This window comes from Protopterus annectens, chromosome 8.part0 (assembly GCF_019279795.1).
Source record: "Protopterus annectens isolate FY-2018-M chromosome 8.part0, PAN1.0, whole genome shotgun sequence".
Taxonomy (NCBI): Eukaryota; Metazoa; Chordata; order Ceratodontiformes; family Protopteridae; genus Protopterus; species Protopterus annectens.
In genome coordinates, this window is record NC_056741.1 from 1,030,644,297 (window position 1) to 1,030,672,048 (window position 27,752).

The 27,752-nt window shown below is 42.2% G+C and overlaps 1 protein-coding gene across 1 annotated transcript in view; it reads right to left on the reverse strand.

Annotated features, from left to right (window-relative positions):
* Positions 1 to 27,752, reverse strand: part of PSMD4 (proteasome 26S subunit ubiquitin receptor, non-ATPase 4) — a gene marked incomplete in the record, with an annotated part of 713,008 nt that overhangs the window by 15,715 nt on the left and 669,541 nt on the right. Inside the window, 1 exon segment of the mRNA XM_044080514.1 lies at positions 17,136 to 17,203. Within this exon segment, the coding sequence (XP_043936449.1) occupies positions 17,136 to 17,203 (68 nt within the window).

Here is a 27,752-nt window from a genome sequence, read left to right on the forward strand (position 1 = left end):
CAAATAGTAAGGAATAATAAGGAATAGCTGTTAAAACAGCTGTTTGGTTAATATATCACAAAAACCCCAAGGTCAAAGACCAATAAAGGTAAAAAAGAACCACTTAGCTCCAGCCAAGTCGAGACCACGTCCAGCTTGTAAAGCGGCAAACGATCTGGGAAGCAGGTGTAGTGCATCCTGGGATAGGGAGTAGCCCAGCCAATGAGAGACAGTGTATTAGTTGCACCCATCTGTCATGAATGTAGGCGAGGTAGGATCCCATTACATCCTTCATTCAGACTGGCCGTGAAACAGAGGATCTCATGCGTGTGTTGGTCTTCATACCCAGACACAGATGGACTGAGGTCACACATCAGATGTACACCCTTGGGAAGGTAAAACTTTGGAACCCCAGCTGGATGTCGGTGACTAAAATCCATTTGTTATGAATACAACACTGATTTCAGGTAGAACAATATACATTGTAAATTCTCTGCTGAGGCTTGCACATGTTTTAATAGGTATCTGTGCAACAGAATAGAATGGTTTGTATATATTCCAGTTATTCTTCACTCCACCAGTACCTGCCAACAGAAGGACATCGTATGGCTCTGAACTTGCTCCATTGTTTGCTTCACTACTTAAATTTCCCTTGCGAGGTTTCCAACCAGTGCTTACAACCATTCCACACAGCAAATCTCTTTTCAAAAAGATTTTGAAAAAAGTCTAGAAATGGCCCATTAACAATGAGCTTCAACTGAACAGAAGAAGGTCCACTATTATGCTCTTTGGGAACCAGTAAGATTATTCACTGCCCACACCATCACTATTCTTGAGGTGAGCACCCAACCACTGTAAATTGTGACCCAGCAAAGACATCTATCTCCTAGATCAAACAATGATCGTGCTCCTTTTGCCTCCCCCACAATAAACATCAGTCCCACATGGTTCTCAATGAGATCAAAACGACACACAGCTATTAATGAAAGGCTAGGCTCAAAAAGGGCCATGTGGTTGTTAGCCTAGTAAAGACTTATGAACCTATAACAGACCACTGCTTCCTCATAACAACTCCCAAGTCTCAACAAAACATACTACAAAAAAAATTCATACACCGAAGTCCAAACTATGAATTTCATTATGAGACTACTGCCAAATCCAACAGGCTTGCAATTCAGGGGAAAGCTCCTTCTATGAGTAGTTCTAATGGCACTCGTACCTAGCCCCCCCCTTCTCTCTGCTGAATGCAAAGAATGCCTTCATCAAAACTTGCAGCAGCAACATGGAACTCAGAACTTCAATATTCACTCTGCCCTAATACCTTCCATAAAGCTCTAATAAATCACAATATACAGTTTCAACTGTTCCTAAATTACTCCAGAATGGTCAATTTTCCTAATGCCTTATGTCTACACAGTAAACTTTCCTCCTCTGATCCATTTTCCATCCCCCCCTTCAGAACCCCTTACAGACACTTCAGGTCACTCACATTCTTGGCATTCCTCAAACTAGGGCTACCCTCTTGCCTTTTTACCTGTATTGCCACCTCCTTTAGCAGCACATTTCTTACACACAGATACTAATCACTCACTACCATATTTCTGAACACTCTTCAACGCCTTATTTGCAGAGCAGCCCTGAATACTTTTCTTCTTGCCTTTACTCTCTCTGCTTTATTTTCTTCTAAATACCTTTTCTAACTTCTCATATTACACAAAGACACGGGCATACATAGTTTTGAGAAAACAACGATTATTCTTTTTCATGCATTACAAATAATATGGTCACTTTCCTAATTACTGTTCAGTTTAACATTACATACATCGCTCAAGTCCTGCCCTCCCTGAAATTTCACTCCTCAGCATTATTCTGCATGCATTGTTCCCACAGATTTCATTTGTTCCTATGTAGTTTGCCCATCCCTTTTTCTAAAGATCTCACCTGGAATTCTTTTATCTCCTTTACAACATTCAATAATTCTGTTAATGCTGGTTTAGTTTTTGATTTCCAATTTCTGGTAATTGCTTTTTTAGCAGCTAACATTAAACTAAACAGAGCCTTAATACGTTTTATACCCCTACTCAAAATAATCATGTTCTTACTTTAAAAAATTTGCATCCCCAGCATTTCCAAGAGTACCTTTTAGGGATTTTTTTTTTTTTTTTAAATCTACCAACTCACTGCATTCCCACAACACGTTTCCAAGTTCTCTCTTTGCTGTCACGTCTCCAAAATTGCTGTTTCAGGAAAAATTCTCTAAAGGCTTCTCAGGGTATAAAAATACCCAAGTAAACATTTCAATGCAGAAATCCTAAACCTTCTAGATTTTGTTGTATACATGGAAAGCCACACAAACATCATCCCATTGTTCATTTGTATAGTGCCTTGATAATTAACTCTTATTTTCCACACTTTTCTAAACTCTTCCGATTATAGTTATCATGCCTTATTTTACATGTCCTATTGTTCTAATCTTAATTATAAACTCAACCAGAACTGGTATTTACTTTGACACTCCCCTATCCCTTTCTCTTTGCCTATACTATTATCAGTCCCTGGTAGGGAAGGCAGTCTCTAACCAGCAGTCCAAACTACTGCTTGGCATCATCCCGCTTTATGACTTAACCCTCCCTAATTATTTGCTTGGTTCCTTTTCTAACTTTCACCAATAAACTGAAGCTCCTCCTTATCTATTTTCTACACTAATTGCAATCTTCCCTACTGGTAACATTTCCTTTCTTCATTCCCATGTCGTCTAGGTTCTCAAAATACTTTCTGCTACTTTGTAAATATACTATTCTGTATGTTTTTTTTTTAATTGCTTAAGAGCCCTGCATCCAAAATCATACTCTTTCCTTATTTTTGTGGACCTCCCATTCCCCCACCCTTGTTTCAGCTCCAGTTCTTTCCATGTTGATTTGTAGTCTTCTGCTTGTGTTATATATAGCAGCCTTATTTCTAAAGTATCCCTTCAGATCTGGTAAGCCTAAACCACCTTGTTCTGTGGGGAGGAACATATCCCACTTAACTCTTGTCCTCCCAAATAAACTCTTTATTATGGTCCACAGCTTCTTGACTGGTTGATAAAAATATAGCTTAACTATATAGGACATTAAAGGGGCTAGACACATTATCACTGTTTGTACCTTACTATCCATAGTGAAGAGCTTCCAACTTCTCAGCGTTTGAATTATCTTTTTAGTCTATTCCTGTACATCACCTGTCATGATAGAAGTATTTTTAGCCCACACATCTAAAATATTTCATCTTATGCTCCCATAAGGATGAAGCAGTTCATATGTGACAATTTCCAACTAAAGCCTTTGTTTTATCTTCTTTTCATTTACACCCTGAAAAATATTGAAACTAGCTCAGAATGTTTCACAACACTGAAATACTTTTTTTTTTCTGGATTTACCAAGTAGAAAATACCATTTGCAAATAAGGTTAATTTTTCGAGTGCCATACCAGCTATACCCTTGAATCGAAGTCTCCCTTATTTTCTGTAAGTACAAAGTAAATGCAACAAAATGAAAACAAAACAACCCTGCCTGGTTCCTCTGTACAAAGCTTAGAGAAACGTTCCCACAATGATCTTGCTTCTGATACTTTTATACACTTTCCTAATTAATCCCATAATTTGGTTAGTCAACAAATGCTTCCATTGCCCTACTCAAAATCCCAGCTAGCTCAATTGAATGCCTTTTCAGCATCAAGAACCACCAATAGCTGGGTTCTCTTGCACTCTGCTTCCATCTGGATAATCATTGTTCTGTTAATGCTGTCAAATGTTTGTTACAAAATCACAGTGATCCATACTCATCAGTTCCAGCAAAAGAAATTGGTCTCTGCCACTTTGGGTAATGCAGCCACTGCAGTTTTTTTTTCCAAGATGGTGATACTGACCCTCCTTTTAAAATACTGTTACATAGTGCATGGTTCAAAACAATTAGAAACATTTCAAAACTGTAAATTAAATACCCATTCTCCAGTGAAATATAATTTCTGTCCATTCAATCCCAGTTACTGTAATCTTGGGAAATATGGAACCTCTGTAAGGGTTCCTGATATCAATTTCCCATCTTCCATTTGAAATATCCTCATGTATTACTTCAGAAATCTACCCACTTTTGTTATATTATCCTTCTAGGTCCTCCTGATAAACCTTCATTTTTGCACATCAGATTCCAGTCCCTACCCATGAATAATATGCCTTGCTGGAAGCTAATTGCCTCTCCCACAATTCTCTTAAGCTCCTTAAGAGTAGTTTTAGGTGGAATATAAATGCATACCAATGTAATCTGCTTTCCCTGCCAATAATCCATTACTAAAAATCTACCACCGACTTTCTTCCGCTCCTCAGTATTGAAGACATTTTTGCAATCTATATTATCTCCTTTTACTTTTGTCCCTGATACTTTTCTGAATAACCATTATGAAATACTTTATTTACCAAATTCATATGCCCATTTCTAAGTGTCTCTCCTGTAATAATGATATTTCTACCCTTCTTAACATAATTCCAATACTTTTTGGTTTGTCTACAATGCCATTCACATTCCCTGAAATGATTGATACAGCAGTCATTCTGATGAGGTGCTATTACTTTCATATATTCTCCCCGAATTTTTTTTTTTTTGAATTAGAAGTTATGTACTCACCATAACGTTCCATCTGAGTAGGTGACTTCATTCGGATGCAACCTGTGGGTATCGGATCCGATCTCGGATCCGAGCCGGCAATTCAAAAGCTTAGGCTCCGAGCTCCTAGCTCCTCCCTCTTACCCATAACCCCTTGCCAAGCCCTGACTGACCTCAGATTGAGTTTGCCTCAAAATACTGACCACAGTATACTAAAACAGCATAAATACCCGCTCTATAAAGGTCAGGGATGGAGGGGATGGTTATCCGAATGAAGTCACCTACTCAGATGGAACGTTATGGTGAGTACATAACTTCTAAATCTGAAGTAGGCAGACTTCATTTGTCTGCAACCTGTGGGACAGAGTCCCTAGCTACCTGAATCTTGGGCGGCCGCCATGGAAGGATGTCCCGAGCACCGCTGAGCCAAAGGATGCTCTTCCTCTAGAAACAACATCCACCTTGTAATGAGAAATAAAAGTATGAGGCGAGGCCCAAGTAGCTGCCGCAGATATCATCCAACGAAACACGGACTTAAAGGCGGCTGACGAGAAACTGCCCTAGTAGAATGAGCCGTAACCCTCTGAGGAGCAGGTCTGCCTGAAGTGTCATATGGCTGCAGAATGCAATTAGCAATCCATTTAGATAGAGTGACTTTAGACACTGCTTTACCCAGAGCAAATTTAGCAAAGGAGACGAACAGCTGATCTGATTTCCTGTGGCCAGCTGTCTTGTTAATATAAAAACGTAATTGTCTATGAACATCCAATGAATGAAATTTGTATCCCCCTTTGTTTGAATATTGGGAAAAAAAGACAGGCAAATTGTTTGATTGTTTAATATTGATTTCAGAAGAGACCTTCGGAAGAAAAGATGGATTGGTCCTGAGGCACACCCTATCAGGGAAGAAAGAAAGATAAGGCGGTTTGACACATAGAGCCTGAAGCTCAGACACCCTTCTGGCTGAAGTGATAGCTACCAGAAAGGCAGTCTTCCAGGAAAGGTATTTTCAATCAGCAGAAGCTGCAGGCTCAAGGGAGGAGCAGTAAGGGCCTGCAGGACTAAAGACAAGTCCCAAGGCGGTACAACCTCCTTGACTGGAGGCCTTAACAAAAACTCCTTTGAGAAAAGTTTTGCATAATTTCGCTGTCATAAGGGGAGCTGTGTCCTGGCCAATGTGATAATGCGAGATAGCCGCCAATTGTACCTTAATCGTGGAAGAACTGGCCCCTTGATGAAAGAGGTCTGTTAGAAAATCTAGCACCGCAGAGATAGGTGCTGAAAAAGGATCCACAGTTCTCTGTCCTGCCCATATAGAGAACCTCTTCCATTTACTCCGATAAACCTGTCTGGTGGAAGGTTTATGAGCAGCCACCAAAATGGCTTTGACCGTGAAGAGATACCGAGTCCTAATTAAGGTTGGAATTGAGCAGCCAAGCTGTCAACTTCAGGGTCCGCAGATTGGGAACTGGCATTCCCAGAGGGTGAGAGATGAGATCCGAATTGGATCCAGAATCCATGGTGGATTGATTTTGTGAGACCATACGAAGGGGAACCAAGGTTGTCGAGGCCAGAATGGGGCAATGAGAATCATTCTGCTCCCCAAACTGTTGGCTTTCTGCAGAAACCTCTGCATCAGAGGAAGTGGAGGGTAGGCATAAAGGAGACCGGGAGGCCAAGCATGCACCAGAGCATCCTCGAACTCCCCTGGTGGGGAAGCAGAGCTAAGAAATTGCCGCATTTGGCGCTTGAGGGAGAAGCAAAAAGATCGCAACAGGGTTGCCCCCAAACGGCAAAAATCTTCTTCGCTACTTGAAGATTGAGGGACCACTCGTGTGGAGAAAGGATGGTGCGACTGAGCTTGTCCGCAAGGATGTTGGACTTTCCCGGAATGTGCGTTGCTATCAGAAAGCGTTTGGTGGAAATTGCCCATTCCCAGACTCTCATGGCCTCTCGACAAAGGAGGTAAGACCTGGTTCCTCCCTGCTTGTTGATATACCAGACTACGGACATGTTGTCTGTCTGAATCGCAATAGTCCCTGTAGGAAGAACGTGGTGAAGTGCTTGCAACGCTAGGAGCACCGCCCTCATTTCCAGGACATTTATATGCAATGACGTCTCTGTGGGATTCCACGTGCCTTGGACAATCTTTCCCGCAGAATGCCCCCCCCACCCGAGGCAAGAAGCGTCCGTGGTCACTGTGGCTGGGGAAATGCAGCGGCAAAAGGTCTTCCTGCTAGGGGCTCCGGAGAAAGATGCCACCACAGAAGGGAGTCCCTGCACGCCTGCTGACCGCAATCGGAGCGCTTATAGACGAACAAAGAGGAGACCACTGAACTTGAAGGGTCCATTGAAGAACCCGCATGCGTAAACGGGCATGAATTAGAAGCGGGATAGCTGCCGCCATAGAACCTAGGGCCCTCAGGACCGAAGCTGCAGTTGGAGATGGTTGAAGGATTGCTGTCACATGACACCTCAGGCTGACGATACGGTCTGGGGTGAGGAAGGCTCGCATTGATCTGGTGTCTAGTCTTCCTCCTATGAAATCTATAATTTGAGTTGGATTCAGAAAAGATTTCTCCCAGTTGATCGTGATGCCCAGCCTTGGTGCTAGTTGAAGGAAGTAATCCCTGGCTGAGCACAGAAGATGCCTTGATGATGCCGTCAGGAGCCAGTCGTCCAGGTACGGAAAGACCTGTAATCCCTGGAGCCTCAGGTGGGCCACTACCACCGCTAACACCTTGGTAAACACCCTGGGGGCTGAGGTGAGACCAAAGGGGAGGACCCTGAACTGATAATGACTGGCTCCCAGCCGGAAGCATCCGAATGTGGTAGTACGCATCCTTGAGGTCTATGGAACACATCCAGTCGTTCTCCCTCAAGAGGGGGAGTATAGATTGCAGGGTGACCATCCGAACTTTTGCTTGGTTACTGACAGGTTCAACAGGGAAAGGTCTAAAATTGGTCTTAAGTCCCCGCCTTCTTTGGCACCAAAAGAACCTGGAGTAAAACCCTAATCCGCTTGATCTGGGGACGCTGGATGGCTCTTTTTCCTAGCAGCTGCTCGATTTCGATAGCTGCCGCCTCCCTTTGGTCGGGTGGAACATCTGGGAGGCTGCGAGATTTGGGAATCTTGATTAGGGGTATTGAATATCCTCTGGATATAAGTCAAGCACCCAACTGTCTGTTGTTATGGACTCCCAAGAAGTCAGGTGCATCGAAAACCGCCGACTGCCTCCAGAGACGGACAGCCGGGCAACCCTTCAGGGCTGCTGCGTGGGTCTCTCAGAGAAGGGTTGTCTGGACCCAAAATTGCCAGGAGCCCCCCTGCCTCTGGCACGGCGACCTCCCGTCCTCCTCTGCCACGGAAGGACTGGTTATCCGAGCAGGTTGGGACTGCTGCGACTTCGGAACCACATCTTCTTCTGTCCCTTTTGGTTCTTAGAGAAGGACCTCTGGGGAGCTGAGAAGCGGACTGACGGCAGACAGCGCCTTCCGTCCTTTTCGCTTCTGGACTAATGTCTCGCGAACAGTCTTGCCCAACAAGGCAGAACCATCAAAGGGGCATTCGAAGGTCGCCTTGAAGGGCTCAGCAAAATCACAATGGCGGAGCCAGGCCTGTCGCCTCATGACAAGGCCTGCTCCGCTGGCTCTAGTGGCTCCCTCAGTAGCATGAGACAGCAGCCGCATAGATGTATTGGATACAGATCTGAGAGTGGCCATTCGGGTGGAGTAAACCTGTTTATCCTCACTGAGATGGACTCGGGGAGATGCAGCGATTCTTTAATCAGATCTCGCTGCATCCTAATGACATGTGCCATGTAGTTCAGCGCTCTCAAGGAGAAGGTCGCTGAACTAAAGACTCGCTTCCCAATGCGATCCATCGAACGGGACTCCTTGCCCGGAGGATGGACGGAGGGACTCTCCTGGGCCAATTCCTCTTCGTGGCTGCAGCCATCATCATGGCATCTACTGGGGACCCTTACTCCAGTGGGTGCGGTCTGATGGAGGAGAAAGAATGCGTCCGGCGCTTAGGGATAGGCTCAATGGTGTCCGGATCCTTCCACGCCTGATAGATATAAGATCTACCAGGGGTCAGCAGGAGGGGACACCCAAGAGGTAGAAGGGCCGCCTCAATGCCTCCAAGAACACAGACTCGTCAGAAGAAGCCTTGGGGCAGACCACCCCCTGATCCTTAACATCTCCATGATGTCTCCAAATGAGACGCCCTCAGGGGTGACCTAGGGAGCCTTCCCTTCATCCAAGTCCGTGTTTTCAGTGACGGACTCAGGGGAGTCCATGTGCCTCCTTGCACTTGCGCCCGAGGTACTTCATCGGGGCTGTCCGAGGAGTACTCTTCAGCAGATGGATGTTCCAAGGGAACCACTTGGGACATCGAGGGGCTGTCCCTAGGACCGGCTGGTGGCGGACTGGCCCAACTGCAATGGAGTGTGGGATGGAGCCGTCGCAGCGACCGGGGGTCCGGATATACCTGACAGTGCCCTTTCCATAACGCGAAAGCCGAGGGGAGCCAGCTTCTAAGCCCGAGCCGACCCCACTCGGATCAGACGACGGATCGGAGTCGGAGCCGAAACCGTCGGATCCGAGAGACCAGTGTGCAACGACCTGGACGGAGCCGAAGACACACTAGCTCCCTCGGATCCTAGGCTCGGCCCTCGGCTCGGGAGGTCGGGTCCGGCACCAAGCACTCAAGGGATGGGACGGATCCGAGGTGCGCCACCTATCGGATCCGACCCACCCCCGGATCCAAATCTGCACGGCGCCGATAGCTCCAACCCGTGGTATGGGTCGGAGAAGGAGCCAAGGGGCGAAAAAGGGGTCAAGCCTCCCGGTTGGGGCTAGGAGCACTCCCATTTGCATTTGGGCCTGGATGAATTTCCTCATCATCCGTCCATATCAGCTTCGCCATAGAAAAGGTCGATCTAGAGGAGGCCACCGGCGGACCTAGAGAGCCGCCTCGGTGACCTCCTGGAAGGGCTAGCCTCCTCCTCCTCGGGTCCAGGAGAGAACCGAGGGAGTGGAGCCGAGGAGGAGGAAAGCTAGAAGGCACAGGGGAGGCCCGCTTAGATGGAGGAGCCGAACTGGAAGCTTCGGCTCTCCTTGTGGTGCTTCTCCCTGTGCCTCTCCTTCTGTCTCTCCCTAGAAGAATCCTTCCTCCGGCAACTTTAAGGGAGGTTGAGTCCCAGCCGGAGGGAGAACTCACAGCAACAGGTTGCTGACTGGAGGCAGAGGCCAAGCAGTATCTGGGGTAAAAGACCTGCCAGCACCAACTTCGACCTCTCCCTTAAAGCCCGGGTTGAACCCTGCACAAATGGTACAACCAGAAGACAGGTGTTCAACCCCAAGATGACCAAGACGAGTGTGGCCATCTGCTGGGGACAGCTTATGGCCACACTCGGTACATTTCGAAAAAACAGCCTTAGGGGCTTCAGACATTACACCTAAGGCCTAAACACACACACACACAAACAAACTACGAAAACCCGAGAAAAATTAACTAAAGAGGGAGGAAAGCCTTAACCACACACAACTCTAACTATATTAATAACAAAAATAGAGAATTTGAAAAATTTTCCTGTCAGAAAAACTACACGTATCTCAAACCACGCCAGGAGCTCTAGAACTCCGTTGCTTCTTGAAAAGCGGCAAACGAAATCTGAGGTCAGTCAGGGCTTGGCAAGGGGTTATGGGTAAGAGGGAGGAGCTAGGAGCTCGGAGCCTAAGCTTTTGAATTGCCGGCTCGGATCCGAGATCGGATCCGATACCCACAGGTTGCAGACGAATGAAGTCTGCCTACTTCAGATCATACGTTTCCAACTTGCAACTTACATGCACAATTAATTTTTGGCAGGGTGATCTTATATGCCACTAAAGCTTCTCGTCTGTCTGAACCCATGTCACATTTTCTCAGGCTTCTCATTTCAATAAACACTAAAAAAAATCATGTGCATTTTAATTTTTAACCACCCAATCTCTTAACTAACAGCAAACGCACACAACTATAAAGACTTTCCAAAAAAGTTAAGTATCCCTTCATATATGGGCAGATGCTCCAAATAGCCAGCTTTATCTGCAGGTTTTACCTATTCTAAAATCAGGTTTAATCATGCTTAAAATGCATATTAGAGCTCGAGTTCCATCCTGCACAGATGCCATCCATTCTTGTCCCGTCTTTAATTCCCTCCCAAATGTGAGGAAAAACTTAAGAGTACCCTGGCTACCATTAAATGAAAAGATTTTGCATTGTTGTGATTTATTCTTTCATAAATGATGCTACTAGGAATACATCTGCTTGCATTCCATTCAATGAATCAAACTTAATTTTCATTGAACTTATTTCTGATCCCTTCTCCTTTAAGCAGTAATTTTTAATGTTTCCCTATACATGTGCCTCAAAGCTCATGACAGAGTCATTTCCTGATTAATTGTCTGTGCTGGCAAATAGCTCATCTGAAAAAGATCAGCTAATGGTTCTGCAATAACATGACAGTTCATCTCAAATGTTGTGTCATAACTGTCACTTTACATAATGTTAGTGTGCATTTACACCTATATAAATAACACTAGAGAACCAACAATTTTATAAATAGTCACATATGATCAGTTTACTTCAATAGCTTCCCATTAGCAGCCCGAGATCACAACATTACACTACTTATAAGCTAGTTTTTATCATGTTACAGTTGTTTGTCTTTCGGCTTTTCCCGGTAAGGGGTCGCCACAGCAGTACTCCGGTCCGCTAATGATTGCCAGTAGATTTTTACGAAACACCGATGTGCCAGCTCGACGCCCAACCTTTAACGAAGGCATGCCCATTTACACATGCATGTCTCTCAAATGCTACCCAACTGTGGGGAGGACATGCAGACTCCACACAGAAGGCACTCCCAAGCCCAGCCGAGAATCGAACGGGAGAACCTCTTGCTGTGAGGTAACAATGCTACCACCGCGGCATTTTTTTTTTTATCATGTTACAGTATACAGTCAAAAAAAATTATAGTACTTCACTATGTTAACACCTCTGGTATTAACAGCAGTCACTGACAAATACTCCTCACCTCACATTTAAAGCACCTCTGCATCCTACAACACTGTCAAGAAGTGCATTACATACACACATTATTAAGAAAAAACTTTTCTAGTTATAATTACATCTTCACTACCTTCATTATCTTTCCAGAAATTAATGACAAAGTGGAGATTATACTCTACAGTCCTCCCACCAGTTTAAAGCAGTCCACAAACTTTCATCCCCCACACTTCTTGCAGAAGCACAATCCTCATGGCCAAACTGCATCTTATGGAAATGACGCTTTACAGTTCACCCGTTTATTTTCTAATTTTACAATCTTGCTAGGTTTCTTCATCATCATCTCCACTAAATGCTGTAAAAGGTACACCACATTTTTCTAACAAGCTCCTGAGCTTTTTTTCTGCCACATTTCCTTTGGAACACATGAAAAGGTCTTAATGGCAAATTCTGTCTATGTACTACTGTCAGAAATAAGCAAAATCTCTTTCAACATGTTAAATCACTTTTTGCTGGGTATTTTTTTTTCCTCCTTCACCCTGTTCTGCATTTAGAAATATCTTTGCTCCTTCTGAAAAAAAATAAAACTATTCTGAAGACATCAGGCTAAAGCAAATCAAAATATGCCTCTCAACATTCTTTATTGGGATAAACTTTTATTTATTTATTTTTATTTATTTTACATTTGTTGACCGGGCTAGTCCAACTGGATACATGTCCATTTTCAGTGGAGGCCCGGGGAGAAAAGCTCCAAGATCATGGTTACATAAACAAATACAATGATGAAGTTAAAACAAGTAAATACACTGACTGTTAAAGGCACAATAAAGCAAGCAAGTAGTTATAAGTATGATTTAGAGAGATACAGATTTGAACAGGCGGACAAGCAGGGCTATTTTGTGGACTGTTAGGATTTTGGGTTGGGTGGAGGCTTAGAAAGGCCTAGGTGAGGCAGGGACGTTAACTATTAGTCTGGATTGGAGCAAGGGCATAACCATTGAGACTTCAGGAGTGCTCTGAGATGTATTTTAAATTGGTGCGGAGAGGACATAAGTCTTAGGTTGTTTGGAAGGGCATTCCAGGATTTGCCAATGGAATTGGCATATAGTGCTTCACCACCGGAGTTGTTAGCTTTAATGGTCAATACTTGTAGACTTTTGAAAGACCTGAGGGACTTAAGGTTGGAGTACGGGGTGAGTATTTTATTCAGTGAGGGGGGTTTATCTGGATGGTTGATAATTTTAAAAGCCTCAATTAGTTGGTTGAGTTTGAGAATATTAGGCAGTTCTAGCCATTCTAGTGATCTTAGATTTAGGCAGTGATGGGTGCGATAGGGCATTCCAGTTATGAATCTGGCTATGTGATTGTAGGTAGTAGAAAGTTTATTAAGCTCTCTCTTATGGAGGAAGGAGAATATCGGGGAGGCATAAAGCAGTGTGGAGAGGAGGTGGGTTCGGGCAATAGTTAGTTTGGTGTGCGGAGTTAAGAAGGTCTTTATTCTATACATTGACCCAAGTTTTTTGTTGACCGATTTAATGGTTAGATTTACATGGATATCGAATTTAAGATTATGGTCTATGGTCACCCCTAGTAGTTTGGTGTGGGAGACGGGGTAGATAATGGTACCATTGTTGGAGGACACATGGAAGGTTGGGTTGTTGGTGTTGGGGGGTTCAATAGCTTGGGCAGTAGCTGGAGTGGGGAAAAATAGAAGTAGTTTGGTTTTGGTTGGGTTGAGTAGGAGTTTAAGATCCGAGAACCATTTTTCGACTGTGGAAAAGCAGTTTTGGGTTGTGGCTTGGAGTTTGGCGAGAGAGACGTCAGAGCAGATCAGGGTGGAGTCATCTGTATATTGAATGCAGGTGGCCTTGGGAATAATAGAGTGTAGACCATTTATAAATATGGAAAAAAGAAGGGGACCGAGAATAGATCCTTGGGGGACACCAATATTGGTGGGGAGTAGGTCTGATAGGCTGTTTTGCCACTGAACCGCCTGTTTTCTGCAAGAGAGGTAGGCATTAAACCAACTTATGGTTGGCTTGCTAAGATGAAAGGTTTCCAGTAACTGGAGCAGTTGTTGGTGGTTGACCATATCGAAGGCTTTCGATAGGTCTAGAAAGAGCGCAGAGGATATTAATTTGTTATTGCAGTTGTAGTTGACTGAGTCAACAAAGGAGAGGAGAGCAGTGGTTGTGCTGTGATGGGGGCGGAAGCCATGTTGGGTGTTCGATAGGAGGTTGTTTTGTGTGAGGTGGGTAATGAGTTGTTTGTGGACACAGCGTTCCATAATTTTGGCTAGGGGAGACAGTATGGCTATGGGTCTATAGTTAGAAGTGTCAGTGGAGGACCCTCCTTTATGGAGGGGGATGATATAAGAGATTTTCCAAATAGAGGGAATAGAAGCTTCAGAAATGGACCGGTTGATCAAGATTGAGACAGGGTAGGCTATGGCGTCAGATGCTATTTGTAAGTATTTGGCTGGGAGCAAATCAGCCGCTATGTGGTTGGTTTAAGTTTTTTCAAAAGGGTACGAATATAGGAGGTGGAGGTGGGTTGTAGGTTGAAGGCAGTTTGGGTTGGATCTTTGGTTGGGGTTGCTATCGAGGGAGAAGTGTCATGCTTACTGGCAAGGGACTGGATGGTCTTTGTAAAAAAAAGAATTAAAGGAGTTGGCTATTTCAGTTGGATCTTTATCCATGAGTTTTTCAGGGGTGGGGGTAGTAGATTTACCCGGATGTAGGAGGTGGTTGAAACCAGCCCAGAATTTTTTAGGATTATACTGATGTTTATCTTGGAGGTGACAGAAATATTGTTTTTTTATCAGACATAACGGCTGCTTTGGTTGAATTTCTAAGCTGGAGGAACTTGATGCGATCTAGGGGGGTTTTTGTGGTTCTCCAATTGTTCCAGGCCTGGTCTCTGAGTCTAATTTTAGATTTAGTATCTTGTGTTAGCCAAGGTGCTATACGTTCCTTAGTTCTAGTAAGTCGCTTAGGAGCATGAGAATCAAGTATCTTGAGGAAAGTGTCATTAAAGTATGATACACTCTCATCTAAAGGTAGGGTTTTTAGGATGTGCCAGTTACAAGCCTTGAGATCAGCTAGAAATTGTTCTGGGACAAAATTCTTGCTGTTCCTTACTAATCTAGTTATGGGGGGATTTGTAGTTGGACATTTGTGTTTTATAATAAAGGTAGCAAGGTGGTCACTAAGGTCATTGGGAAGGGTCCCTGCGGTATAGTTGTTAGGATTCCTATTAGTAAGAATCCAGTCAATGATGCTCTCCTTTTGTTGGGCATTTCCAATTCTGGTGGGAGAAAGAATATTTTGGGAGAAACCATGTAAGTTAATGGGGAGAGGATATGATTGAGCAGAGTAGAGAGACCAGTTAATATTAACATCTCCTAAAATTATAGTTTCTTGGGGATAGTTATTAGCGAGCCAACTAAGGGTTTAGTTAAGGATTTCAACATTTTTGCCTGGTGGTAGGTAGATTACTATGAGATTGATACTTTTTTGTCTGTTTAGGGATAGCTTCAGGGCAATTAGTTCCAGGTTAGGAACTTTTGGGGGTTGGAGTAGATTCATTGTGATGTTCAAGGAGTTCTTGAACATGACAGCTATTCCGCCGCCCTTTCTAGTAATTCGATCAGCCCTGAGGATGTTATACCCAGGTGGGATAATTTCCTCATCCTTAGTGCTTGGTTTGAGCCAAGTTTCTGATAAACACATGATGTCGGGGGAGTGGGTTTTGAGCATGGCATGTAAGTTGTGGACTTTAGTGTTGATGCTTCTTATATTAAGATGAAGCATAAGGAAGGAGTCCACTGGGCTTCTGGCAGCATGGAGGAGGTTAGGGCCTAGGTCACTACTAGGGCCTGGGTTAGGGTGGATATCGCCGTCTTTTGTGATGGATTTTTTCAAATAATCAAGTATTTTTTGTAATCTAATTAGTAGTTTAAGATGGTCCCTTATTGAGGATACTTTTGGGCGACAAAGAGTATGGTGAATACTTTTAGGGATCAGGTGAGTAGCAGGGTAGAGAGAGGGAGGGATGAGAGTAGTGGGATTATGGGAATGCAGGGAGGTCTGACCCTTGGGGAGGTAGACTCCTGTTAGGGCTTGGGTTTCACAGGTTGTTAAGAGATAAGGTAAAATAAGGAGTAAAAGTACAAGGGGGAGGGTGGTGAATGAGTTTCTATCCATGGTGAGGGGTGAGGTTGCTGCGTGGATAGAGCTAGGGGAGTTACCTTGGTCAGTTGGTATGTAGAAAGCAGGAAAGCTGCCTCTCTTCTGCCTTGTGTACAGTGAAAAGTCATTTTCTATGAATACTCTAGTATCCCCAATAAACACTTTACCCTTCTGCCACAATTTTGTCAGGTGCAGCTCCTTGACTGCATCTTTATTGCCACAGGTCTTGGCTGCTTTTTCTTGGCCAAAGTTGGTACACAGATATGGTGTGCCCTTTCAATTAAAATCCTGCTGTAAAACACCAGTTCATTTGCTTATTTGTTCTTTCAAAAAAAGTAATGCATCTGCTCCTTCCAGTTTCTCTAGTACAGCTGAAAATCTCAGGTTTTTTCCTGTGTGCCCTGTCTTCCAGTTATGCTATTTTTGAAACAGTTCTCCTTGAGAAGCCTCACATTCAGCCAAGTCTTTCCCTCACTTCAACCTCCGGTTTACACAGTTATCAGCTTACCTGAATTATCTACTTCAAGCTTTTTTCTAATCTTTCCTGTCATTAGCCATCTGACTAAATGTATTTCTCCAGTGTCTCACTTATTTTAATACATCTCTGAAGGCATTTCATTTATTTTCCCTCTTAAATTACCGGAAGCTATCTCCTACGCTGAGCTGAACCATGAACTAACACCTGCAAGACTCCCCCCTGCCAGTTTTTCTTCTTTTCTAGCTGATTTTCTCTCATTTCATCCATGCAGGGACAAACCAGTAAATTAATTTTACCTAACCAAACAACTTTTGCTGGCTATTTTCCAATGTTTCTGGTTTCACAATGGTAGACCTCTAACATGTTCAGTGTATAGCCATCTTGAAAGCCCACTCCTTCTCTAACATTCACCTTTATGACAAATCACATGAATGCTACCTCTACAGTTTGTCAATGTTTATGTCACATTCATATTTTATTACTACCTTTATCAATAATGACTGACACATTTGCTCGTGTCAAATCAAATGTGATTCTGTAACATGTTTGACTTCAAGCATGTTATGAAGCGCAATGACATTTTGTACAGTACTGATTTACTATTACTGATACATTGAACCAATATGGCCCAAGTCATCCTGAAAAGGGTCTTTGGACTCATGTGCTTACCTGGTTAGCAAATGTACAAATACATACTTCAACATGAAGCCACATCAATAAAATATTCTGTAAAATATGTGTTCTGCAATAAACTACAACTTCATTTAGGTACAAGCTGTATACCCTTGAAAAATTACCTTAGTGGGTTCTGAAGTATCCATTGCTGTACCAGTGTCCATCTCTGCAGCGTCTGCCTGTCCAAATTCTAAGCAAAATGAAAATAGGAGACAAAGGTTGGCAAGTCAATGCAAATGTTCTTGTTTCTGGCATGGTACACTAAGAATTATTATATGAAGCGTTTATCTTTTTTGCATTGGAGAACAGCAAAACTGGAAGTGGAATATGTTAAAGACCATATACATGTGTAATTGCACAATAATGTAAAGTAATGTACAGCTATGTTAGGAACTTACTGCAATTGCACATGCTTGAGTATAGTCACTATTACCATACGGACGCTTAGGAGTATTACCTGCAGAAGCTCAATGGCAAGCCAGATATGCTGCCTTCCCAGCTCCTGACTTTGAAGACTCCCTTCCCTACCAATGTCAGTACATTTGTGGCACAAAGGGGTATTGTATTTCTTGCCTCAGTAATACAGCCACAACTACCTAGGCTCCAGATCATGACTTACCCTAGAATGTCCCATATCAGTAATACATGTGGTATCTGCAAGGCATCTGTTGAAAAGAAAAACTGTGGGTTGGGCAGGAGAGAAGGAATGGAGGAAATGAACCAGTACTGCAATAGTGTAGATACAGGAACAGCTGCAATTATGTTAAGTTCCTAGTACAACCGCACTATGATCTCTGTAACTCATTGTTGCATTACTATTAGGATGTCTCCCAGACTTTATGTATGGGAAGGTGTCTGTCCTGTAGAAGGACAAGATAAGAGAAAAGATCATGCAGGATGGCCATGGACAAGCACCTAGACTGTAATAGTTGGGAAACATAGGGATAGACGATCACAAAGTTGCTTCCAAGATGGTCTTGGTAGCTACCCCCCAAATCAGCCTGTGATAGCAGCTTTGGTCCTGGAGAAGTGAACTCACATTTTCAGGAATTTGATATCCATGGTGAATGCAGCAAAAGTTATTGCAGTGGCAATCCACTATGAAATAGCCATCATATTGACAGGATAATTTGCCTTTAATTTTACAAAGGCTACATACAGATGGTCTGATTTTCTGACATATTTGTCCACATAGACTATGAACTACCCTGTGGATATTAAAATAATTTAAAATTCTCTCCCTCTTGTTCTGCGATGAGGGATTAACACTGGCAGATGAATTGCTTGGTTTAAGAAGAATTCTGCAAATACTAAAATGAAGAACTGGTACCAAAAGTGACATTTTAAATACTCCCTTATTAAATCATTCAAGACATTAACTGCATGTAACATTAACAGAAAACAAACCATTATACATTCCATATGTTTTCTTTGTAACAACTGTCGTCTAAGTCCAACATTTCATACCTTGCTCAATTCCTGGCTTCTATTAAACCTCACGTCTCCTCTAACGTTATTTTGCATATATCACTCCTACAAATTCAATACGCTTTGTTCCTTTCCTAAAGATCACAAGTCCAGTTATCTTATCTCTTGTACAATATTGAATACTTCAAAGTACAGGTGGCTTACATTTCGATTTCCATTTTCTAGTAATTGCATTTTTGGCAGTTAACAGAATTAAACATAAGACCTGATTATGTGTAGGCAATTCAGATCTTATGTCCTAGCTCAAAAGAATCTCCTTAGTTACAGCCATCTGCTCCAAAAACATTTCTGACATAGTACTCTAAGGAATTTTTTAAATCTGCCAACTCATTATACTCCCAAAAAATGTTCTCCGATACCTATTCCTTCCCCCATCACACTTTTATCATCTACCTGACGAACAAAAGTCTTTGAAGTCTAACCAGGGTATAAAAATTCACATGCAAACAATTCCAAGCAAAAAATACTAAACCTTCTGGACTTTGTTACATACTTGGGAGCAATACATATACCCGCTCATTGTTCCCTTGTAAGTGGCATTCCAATCTCTTTCCAATCATTTCTAACCTCCTCTACTGATCCGGATAGTTATGTTGCAATATATTTCATGATCTATCAATTATTCCTTAACAGTAGCTTCCATTCTGGATTTGACTAAAAACTACCAGATCAGGTATTTCACTTAGGACTCCCCTATCCCTATACTCTGACATCAGTCTCCAGAAGGGAATGACTCCCAAGAGGGCTGCATACTGACCAACAGCTTATTTTCAGCTCTTCCAATGTGAAAAAAGAAATGAAGAGATAAGGGCCAGAATTCAGTTACGGGCTAGCAAGTACACTGCCCAGATGCCAACAAAGAAGATGATGAAGAAAGCATGAAAAAAACTAGACTGTATTAATTTTATTAAAGCATAAAAAAGCAACTGGACTGGTATTACAAAGCAAGATTTGTTAATTAAGTGGCACAGTGATACAGAGGATAGTGCTGCTGCCTCACAGCAAAGTTTCCTCTGGTTCAATTCTCAAATGGGGTGCCTTTTGTAAAGAGTTGTACCCCCCCCGTGTTCACGTGGGTTTCTTCTGGGTACTCTGGTTTCCCCCACATTCCAAAGACATGCAGTAGGTGGACTGGACACATTAAATTGGCCATAGATGTAAGTGCATAGTGTGGAAGAACTATTGGGGCAGGGCTAGCTACCCGGCAGTGTAAACCTCAGCTTTAGATTGTCACTGCTGAAGTGACACCCCAACCTTATGCGCAAAAATGTGAAAAATGGGTTGTGGGTGGATGGATTTATTTGTTAACTGAAAAGACACACTGTGTGCATGCTCCATACCTGGTCATAAGAAAGTAGCCAAGACCTGTATTGGTAAAGAAGTAAATCATACCAGCAGTAAGAGTTGATCCTAACAAAAGGCAAAGTATTAAAATTACATGATTATTCACTGTACACCAGGCAAAAAAGGGAAGAGAAGCAAATTTATCCCAGCAATTAGGGATTGTTGAGAGGCAGGTGTGAGATTCTGGCTGTTTTATCCAGCTATCTTCGATTTTTTTTTTATGCAGAACAGGCTAAGAAGGAAATGCAAAAGTTTGTCCAAAAAAGTCAGCCATAAAACAGAAGGGGACTACTTTTTCATTCTAATAAATCGCATAGAGAAACTTTACCAGTGAAACATTTTCTAATGCCCCAAAGGAAATCGCTTGCAAAATGGGTGAAAAAAACAAAAACGATGGAGCTGTAAGAATTGGAAGTACCTTGGACTTGAACCAGAGTTTGGGACTGGGAGATGGGCTTGAACAGGAAGATCACCAGCAACACTGAATTTGAGATTATAAAGCATCAATCACATTTGTGAAATATAATTTTTCAAGAAAAAGTGAAAATATTGGACTTTTGTTGACATTGTTAAACATGTGGGGAACTGAAGAGCATATAACCCACTTAATGTCATTAATGTTTCTAATTTTGAAAGTACACTAAAAAAAAGGAAAAAAGGAAAGGAAATTTTTGTTCTTAGCATATAAGAGGCATATTATGTTAGTAAAGCATTTTCAGCTATTGATATGACAACGATACTAAAGTTAACAAGTACCTTTTTCTTTTTTGTTTTGTTTAAGAAATGTAGGCATTACGATGTAAAAACAGAACAGAGGCTGGCGAAAAGCATGTTTAATTTAATATGTTGCAATCTGGGCTTGTAGAGTTGACATTTTTTCTCTTACTTTTGCATAGGTGAAATGTCTGAATTAAGGCCCTTGTCATAAGTTTTTTTCTTCTTTAAGGAAGCAAACAAAAGAATACTGAATGTAATGAAAAGTTTTCCTTTAGCAAATAAATGTTCAGAAGGAGTTGAGAGGTCTGCAGCTGAGGGCAGCTGTACATTTTCTTTTTATGTTCCATGGAGACAAGCGGACTACAAGGACAGACAAGCAGAGAGTAATTATTACATAGTAAAACACACTAACATGTATCTCAGTATGGATAACCTTAATTTTACATTAGGCAATGTCTGTGGGTGCAGCTGTCAAACTGGGACAATTGTTCCTATCAGGAGGGTTAAACTTCATTATTTGAAGATGTGCATAGTTTTACGGGTTTTAACTTAATAGGTTCTGAGGTGTTTTTTTTTTTTTTGAGGGTTTTCAATAAAACAGCAACTACCGTTAAATGTGACAAAGGGTTCAAATGGAGAGTACAATAAAACTGTATAAAAATAAACATATATATATATATATATACATATATTAGATGAGAATAACATCTTATTACCACAATGACTACACTATCTATACTTTGGAATGTAGCCTCACAAGTGCAAACAAAAAGGAAAGAGCATTAAAATATGTGGAGTGCAAATAACAGTGATACAAGAGACGCATCTGAAAAGAAGTGAGCATGTGAATTTTATAAAGAAAGGATTTCAGGATGGATATTAAGCAGAATATCAACAACAAAAGAAAAGGGGAGTACTTACACTACTTGCTAGAATAACTCCAATAGTGACAGAAGAGGGAAAAAACATAATGCTAAATTTGTGGCAGTAAGGGGCTACTGAGAAAAGAGGAGGATTACAGCACAGTGCATTAGCCCACTACGCCACTGCATTGACATTTACTTATATTCCACCTAAAAACTGCTACTATGGAGATTAAGCAAACTGTTGGAGAAATAATCAGCTTTCAGCAGGGAATATTACTTATAGGCTAGGACTGGAATTTGATTTTCAACGATGAGGATGTATCTGGGGGCACTAGATGGGAAAACATATCAAAAGACAGACAGACTTCTGTAGAAATTTATGAAAATACTTGGTATGGAAAATTCAGTAGTAGAAACTCGAAGAGAATTTACATATTCCCCAAATTACAATAACTGTGCTAGGCTAGAAAATATATATATTTTACAGGAACATGTGCATTTAATTGAAAGCTTAGACACATCCAGTAACTACTTCAGATTGTGAGCCAACAACAACTAAGATATAAATGCAGGGTTAAGGTGTAAAAATAGACAGTAATGCTTCCCCCATCTACCTGTTAAAAACAGAAATTTAAGAAAGTAGTAGTCCAAGTTATTTGAGAGTTATTAGGGAAGATAGAAATTTCTTCAGAGGTTATAGCTAATCAGTGGGATAAAATGAAAAGTGGAGTTTAAAATGGGGTAGAAATAAAAAAAAAAGATACAGCTAACAAGAAGAATTATTTAGAGGGCTGACAAAGGTTAAAGTATTGCAGAATAATGGGAATCTCACAGAAAGTACAACTGTGCAAGACCTTACCATAATGGTAGATGCCCTTCTCTTCACTGCTCGCTACAATAAGGATCCACTACTAAGGGTGGCCTAATGTCCATTCAGTATACCAAAAGCCTTTAGGGTGCTTTAAGGAATGCCATATGTCACACACGTGCTCCTCGCGTAGCACAAGGCAAAAAGGTGATGTCTGGATGTATTATCCTCAGAACTGAGAGCCCCAACAGGAACACCAGTCCATGGAGAAAAAGGAGGCAATCAGTAAATCCTGAAGGAAAAGGAGAGGGAGGAGGGAGGGAGGGAATGTTGCTACAGTGAAGAGGGGATCTACAGTTACGGTAATCTTACACAACTGTATTATGACCTTCCATTCTTCATTACAATAGGGGGAGTGTCAAAGCTCAGGAAGAAGACAGAGAAGAGGAAGGACCAGCAGAGCTCTCTAGAACCCATGAAGGATGACCCTATCAAAACCAGCTCTAGAAATTCCATCCAACTTGTAGTACTTGGTAAATGTATGCACAGAAGTCCAGATAGCTGCCTCAAGAATAGTTAGTATCCAAACCCTTGAAAAAAAGCACCAGAAGAAGCCACAATTCTAGTACAACGAGCCTTAACAGATGAAATGCTCTTACCATGAAAGAAATAACAAGAAATGACTTTACAAATCCAAGAAGAACTCGACTGTCTGGACATGGCTAATACTAAGGACCAAAGATGAAAGGAAACAAAGAGCTAATCAGATTTCTGAAGAGTCTTATCTAAATAAAATTTGAGTAGTCTATACACATCCAATGTGTGGAGCACCTTCTTGCTAACAGATTGCAGAGAATGGAAAAAAAATGAGAAAATTAATAGAATGGTTAAGGGACAACTCATTTATCTACCTTGGGCATAAAAGAATGATTAGTATGAAGGGACAACCCTTATCCTTATGAAACATCAAAAAAAGAGGACAAGCCTTAAAGCTCAGACACACGTCTACCAGTCTTCCAAGAGCAGTCTTGCAAGGAAGCTGAAGCCTCAAAAGGAGCCTGGGTTAATTTTTCTGAAACAAAATTAAGATCCCAGGGAGGAAGAACAGGCTTCCTGTGAGGCTGAATATGTAGGATGCCTTTAAGGAATTGCATAACTTCAAATCTAGAAGTTAAGGAGGTTATAAAGGCAGACAGGCAGAAACAGCTGATAAGTGGGCCTTAAGAGAACAATAAGCCAACCCAGCACTGAGCAGTTCACACATAAGAGACAGAACCAAAGGAACATCCACAGAAAGTGGACCCAGGTTACGAGAAAAACACCAAACAGAAAATCTCTTCCATTTGGATTTCCTAGTGGTGGGTTTCCTAATCTCCTGCAGGACCCTCAGAAAAAGGTGTCTGTAGAATCAAAATCCTATCACCCATAGTGTCAGCTTAAAGTGGATAGGTGGAGATGGATGAGGGATCCCTTGAGTAGGCCCACCCTGTGACAACCTATGATGACTGCCCTTGGCTAAATGCAGAAGAGAGAACCAATGCTGTCTCGGCCAAAAGGGAGTCAACAACAAAAGTTTGGGAGCATCCTGTTGTACTCTGAACAGGATTTTGGAATGAGGGAAAGCATAAACATCCTCTTCCAAGAAAAAGAGAGGGCATCCACTTCCCAAACCAGAGAAAGGTGTTTGTTCAGAGGGAAGCTCTTTTCCTACACCATTCTGGCAGAAATGTGCTGATCTAGTGAATGTAACTCTTACTGCATTAATTGATGCCTTTTTGATGCCCCCCCCCCCGTCTGTGCCTGCTTCATTACCTACATTTGTTTTGCACTGCAATGTTGCTGCACAGATTAGATCCCGACATGCTGAATCTAAGGTGCTTTTGATACATTTGAACTCAAATCCTGCTATTTTACATTAAGAAGGGTTCCCCTGCACCTCTGAGGCAGAAGAGTGTGGATACAGCCTTGTCTGAGATGAGGATTGCTGGAGGAAGGATCACTGTGCAACTTCCTATCAGCAGACTAGTTTAAAACTGTTTAGTTTCACCAGTACATAAGGTTCACAATTGTGTGTAGCTGCGCACAGTGCAATGGTGGTTAGTGGTGCCCTGGTAAAGTAGCAAACTCCTAGAAACTTTTTTTCCTAGACGTTTGTCAGTTGGATCCTCCCAAGCTTCTTTGCTATACTTTGAGCAACTTAGCTATGCACTGCAGACAACTAAGCTGAGCAATGAGCAGAGTTACTACAATCCTTGACCCCTAATCCTAAACAGAATAAAACCCCCTTTTTTAGTCGAGTGAGACCTAGAGCAAAAAGCTAATCCAACTTGCCCACTCCCCAACTAGTACTTACGGTTTAACCTGCTACAATGGACAGCCAGTTTACCAACATTTCATCAGCTAGCCTGATTGACATGGGCATTCTAGATCAATGCAGTAATTGCCCAATATATACTAATAAACACTTGCATCTCTCACATACTGCATTTGTTTGCTTTAGAAGCAACTATATCATGAAGCTGGAATCAATCCCCTCATGTAACAATAAACAAGACATCAAACAGGTTGTCAGCACACACACCTCTTCTCTCTCACAAGACTAGATCAAGTCACACAGACCCACCTATGCAGAGGTACTCACTAAGAGCCTACCCAAAGGACCAGAGACCTCCCAAGCGCAAACAGATCACACATACTGCAACATGAACAGACCCCACTTCACATAGCAACACACATACAAGTGTCTCAACAAATAAGCGTCTAAGGCAAAATACCTCAAAACCTAATGTTCTGGTCACAGGCAATTCCATGATGAGACAAGATGTCCCCCTCACCTGGCTGAACAAGGAGAAAGTCACTGTTGGCTGCCTGTCAGGTGCCAGGATCCATCAAATCACACACGCATTCACATCATTCAACAATTACCATTATGACTTGGACACAGAACACATTGGAGTGAATGACTTGAGACATGCCTCTCTGGTCTGTATGAAGACAGACATGACTGAACTCTCAGACTGTGTCTTCCAGGCAGGTATGTTCCAAGCACAAGTAGCATTTAACCTTCACCCAAGATGATGCCAAAATACAGACAAAAAATGACTCTTCAACAATTGGCTTAGCTTCTGGTGTCAATCCAAGGGGATCTGTGGTTTTTCAGACCATGCTGTTTTGCCAGAGATGGTCTTCATCATTCTCCTCTAGGCGTTCGGATACTGGCAAAGACGCTTGCCTCTCCATAGTGCATTTTATAGGCATTGTCAAAATAAAAAAAATTCCCAACATAAAGAAATACAGTTGAGACACACTCAAGGTTATGCTACTTAATACTAGGAGCCTCAACAGAAAACCACACTCCCTGGAAGAGCTCCTCACCTTGGAAAATGCTGATGTCTGTGTGTTCACCGAGACTTGGGTTCAAGGCCGTAGAGAGGACCTTGGCCATACAAGGCTACAACACCTTCCACACTTTCAGAACCCAAAACGAGAGAACCTGCAATCATGGGACTGCACACATTGGTTGACCTCAAGCCCAAATGTAGTTAAAGTTTTGAAACATGAGGAGAATAAATTTAAGATGACTTCTCTGCTTAGTCTAGCAGAAGCATATCAGCATCAAGTGAGAATGGAAATCAAACCAGAAGTAGATAAAAATCAGGCATCAACTGAATGTGCCAAAAAACAAAAGAAAGAATATAAGGTGAAGGACCAGATGAGAAGGCAAGCAATTTGGAAAATGCATAAATACGGTTGCAAGTGTAGAAAACTTCTGGAAGAGCCTTGTGTTGATCAGGATTGAATGCAGGAGTGGTTAAGGAGAGGCGAATTCAAACCAAGAGATGAAAGGTTAATACTGACGGGCCCAAGACAGTGGGCTATGTACAAGTTGGTTTATAAACTCCATTGAACATGTTGGAGAAACAGACAAATGTAGGTTTTGTAAAATAGAATTGGAAACAGTTGTACACCTTGTTGCTGGTTGTGACATAATAAAGGCAAAAGGACTGTATGCTGAAAAGCATAATAATGTGGCAAGATTGGGATTGTGCAAACATTACGGTACTGAAGTGGCTGAAAAACACTGGAAACATAAGCCACAAAGCATCAGAGAAAATGATGAAGTCTACAACACATGGGATCACCCATTACCAGCAGTTCAAAAGATAGATGCTAGAAAACTGATATAGTGGTCCATGAAAAGACAAAAGTAGCATTTCTCATTGAAAGCGCCACACCCAGTGACTACAGTGTTTTGCGTACAGAGAGAGACAAAGTCATAAAATATCAGGATTTGCAAGCAGAAATTAGAGCAATGTGGAAGATAGATACCCAGACAGTTCCAACAGTAGTAGAAGCAACCAGTCTTATAAAAAGAATCTACAATTGTATTTAGATGTGTTACCCAGTACATGTAACCCCGTATGAACTGCAGGAGTAGTCATTACTAGGCACATTGCGCGTGCTGTGAAGAGTACTTCTGGCTGACATCAAAGATTAACTAACTTCATGAACTTGAATCGTACTTTGACTTAGGAATGGGGTCCATTCCCGTCATGGTATTAGAAACCCAAAAGACTTAGGGAAATTAAAAAAAAATGGAGATTAAACCAAATGTCACTAGAAGGTTAGCAAATTGGCTCAACAACAGAATGTTTACTGCCAAAACTGGGGATTCCACCTCTAGCAGTAGACCACTTACCAATGGTGTACCACAGAAATCTTTGTTGAGACTTTTACTATTTTGGATCTACTCCTCAGAAGTTCAGGCGAAAGAAGATGGCCTGTGGCTTACCATGTACGCAAATGACAGCAAACTGGGTACAATCATCAAGTCTCCTAGCGATGTTAACATATTACAAAAGGGGTTAACACAGACTAATGACTGGTGCCAGAGTCACAGTCTAAAACTAAACACAAAAAAAATGTCATTATCCCCTTTGGCAAAGAAGTGACCCCTGCAAATTACATTATAGATGGGACCCCCCCCTAAGTGCAATCACAGTGGTGACAGACTTGGGAACACAGGATGACAGCAATTTAAACTTCGATCACCATGTCTCCACAGTGGTTAATGAAAGCCTTCTACGTTGCGCATCTCATAAATAACGGCATCACATACAGGACTAATGATGTAGTAACTTCTCTATAATCGACCCTCAACAGACCACTGACTACAATGCTCCCTTTTGTATGTACCTCACCAGACACCTGCAACAACTGGAGAGGTTTCCAACTAAGAAAATTGAGGGCCTCCAAAACATGACCTACATGGAAAAACTGAAGGCCCTGTCTCTGTATTCTGTATCCTACAGGCTGCTGACAGGCAACCTGTGCCTGGCCTACAGAGTGATCTTTGACTCTGTCCTAATGGAAATGCCACATGTCTGCAAATCAAATGGGAAAAGAGTCGCTCGCTCCAGGGATCTCAACCTAGCCTGTGACATACACAGACCATGTTGGAGATACAGCTCTGTCTCCCAGAGATTGCTGCTCCTCTGGAATAAACTCCCACTTCA